Genomic DNA, 1338 nt, shown 5'->3' with positions numbered 1-1338 from the left:
GTGGGACCGGCCCGGCCCCGGCCCCGGTTCCTGTGCTGAGCTCTGCTTCCCAGCTCCAGGGAAACCTGTGTCCGTGCTCCTCGCCTGGCACCATCGGGTGGGGCTTTCCCGGGCTTTAACAAGGAAGCTTTTCCGCCAAAATTCATAGTTCCTGAAGAAACCAAAACCTGAGTGGCCAAGCCAAAGATTTCCGTGTCGGAACCGGTGTTTTGGCAGCTGAACCAAACACTGGTTTTAAGGACAAACTTTCCAAATGGTTGAATTCCCAAATTCCATAACCACCTCGCCTTACTCCTCGTGCCACCAGGAGAGGCAGAGCCAAGATTCCCGTTTTTAGTACAAAACCGAGTCCGTGCTCCTCGCCTGGTGCCATCTTGGTGGGAGGACACACGGACGGGTCTTTCCCAAAGGTCTAAGAAGGAAGTTTTTCCCTGAAAACCTTTAATTTCTGAAGAAACCAAAACCTGAGTGGCCCAAGAGTGGCTGAGCTGGGATTTTGGCAGCTGAACTATACATTGGTTTTAGGGATAAAATCTCCAAATGGTTGAATTCCCAAATTCCATGACCACCTCCGCTTGCTCCCTCTTCCCCTTCCCATTCCCTCCCCTACAGCCTCTTGTTTTCCTTAACTTTAGCTGGATTTCTCCATGTTTCCAACAGGAAGATTGTAGGGAAAATAGATGAGGATGGAGACGGGTTTGTGACGGTGGAGGAGCTCAAGGCCTGGATCAAGTTTGCCCAGAAGCGTTGGATTTATGAGGATGTGGAGCGGCAGTGGAAGGGCCACGACCTCAACGAGGACGGGCTCGTTTCCTGGGAGGAGTATAAAAATGCCACCTATGGATACATCCTGGGTAGGTCCTGGTGCTGGGGATGAGCCTTTCCTGGAGCCAGCCAGACGAGCTGTTCATGAGGGTCAGTGGGGTGGACATGGATCGGGATGGGGTCGTGGTGCAATGGTCAGTGGGATGGACGTGGATCGGGATGGGGTCGTGGTGCAATGGTCAGTGGGATGGACGTGGATCGGGATGGGGTCGTGGTGCAATGGTCAGTGGGATGGACATGGATCGGGGTGGGGTCGTGGTGCAATGGTCAGTGGGATGGACATGGATCGGGATGGGGTCGTGGTGCAATGGTCAGTGGGATGGACATGGATCGGGATGGGGTCGTGGTGCAATGGTCAGTGGGATGGACATGGATCGGGATGGGGTTGCAATGGTCAGTGGGATGGACGTGGATCAGGATGGGGTCGTGGTGCAATGGTCAGTGGGATGGACGTGGATCGGGATGGGGTCGTGGTGCAATGGTCAGTGGGATGGACATGGATCAGGATGGGGT

General features: G+C 54.6%; 1 protein-coding gene across 1 annotated transcript in view; it reads left to right on the top strand.

Annotated features, from left to right (window-relative positions):
- The window catches only part of LOC103759525 (calumenin), a 22381-nt gene that overhangs the window by 15430 nt on the left and 5613 nt on the right, over positions 1-1338 (top strand). Inside the window, exon 2 of the mRNA XM_029958165.1 lies at positions 613-854. Coding sequence (XP_029814025.1) covers positions 613-854 — 242 coding nt within the window. The remainder of the gene's footprint in view (positions 1-612; positions 855-1338) is intronic.

The sequence above is a fragment of the Manacus vitellinus genome, unplaced genomic scaffold (genome assembly GCF_001715985.3).
Source record: "Manacus vitellinus isolate BGI_N305 unplaced genomic scaffold, ASM171598v3 scaffold_143_pilon, whole genome shotgun sequence".
In the NCBI taxonomy this organism is placed as follows: domain Eukaryota; kingdom Metazoa; phylum Chordata; class Aves; order Passeriformes; family Pipridae; genus Manacus; species Manacus vitellinus.
Note: the sequence above shows the minus strand (reverse complement) of the source record. Positions and strands in the feature narration are given on the sequence as shown.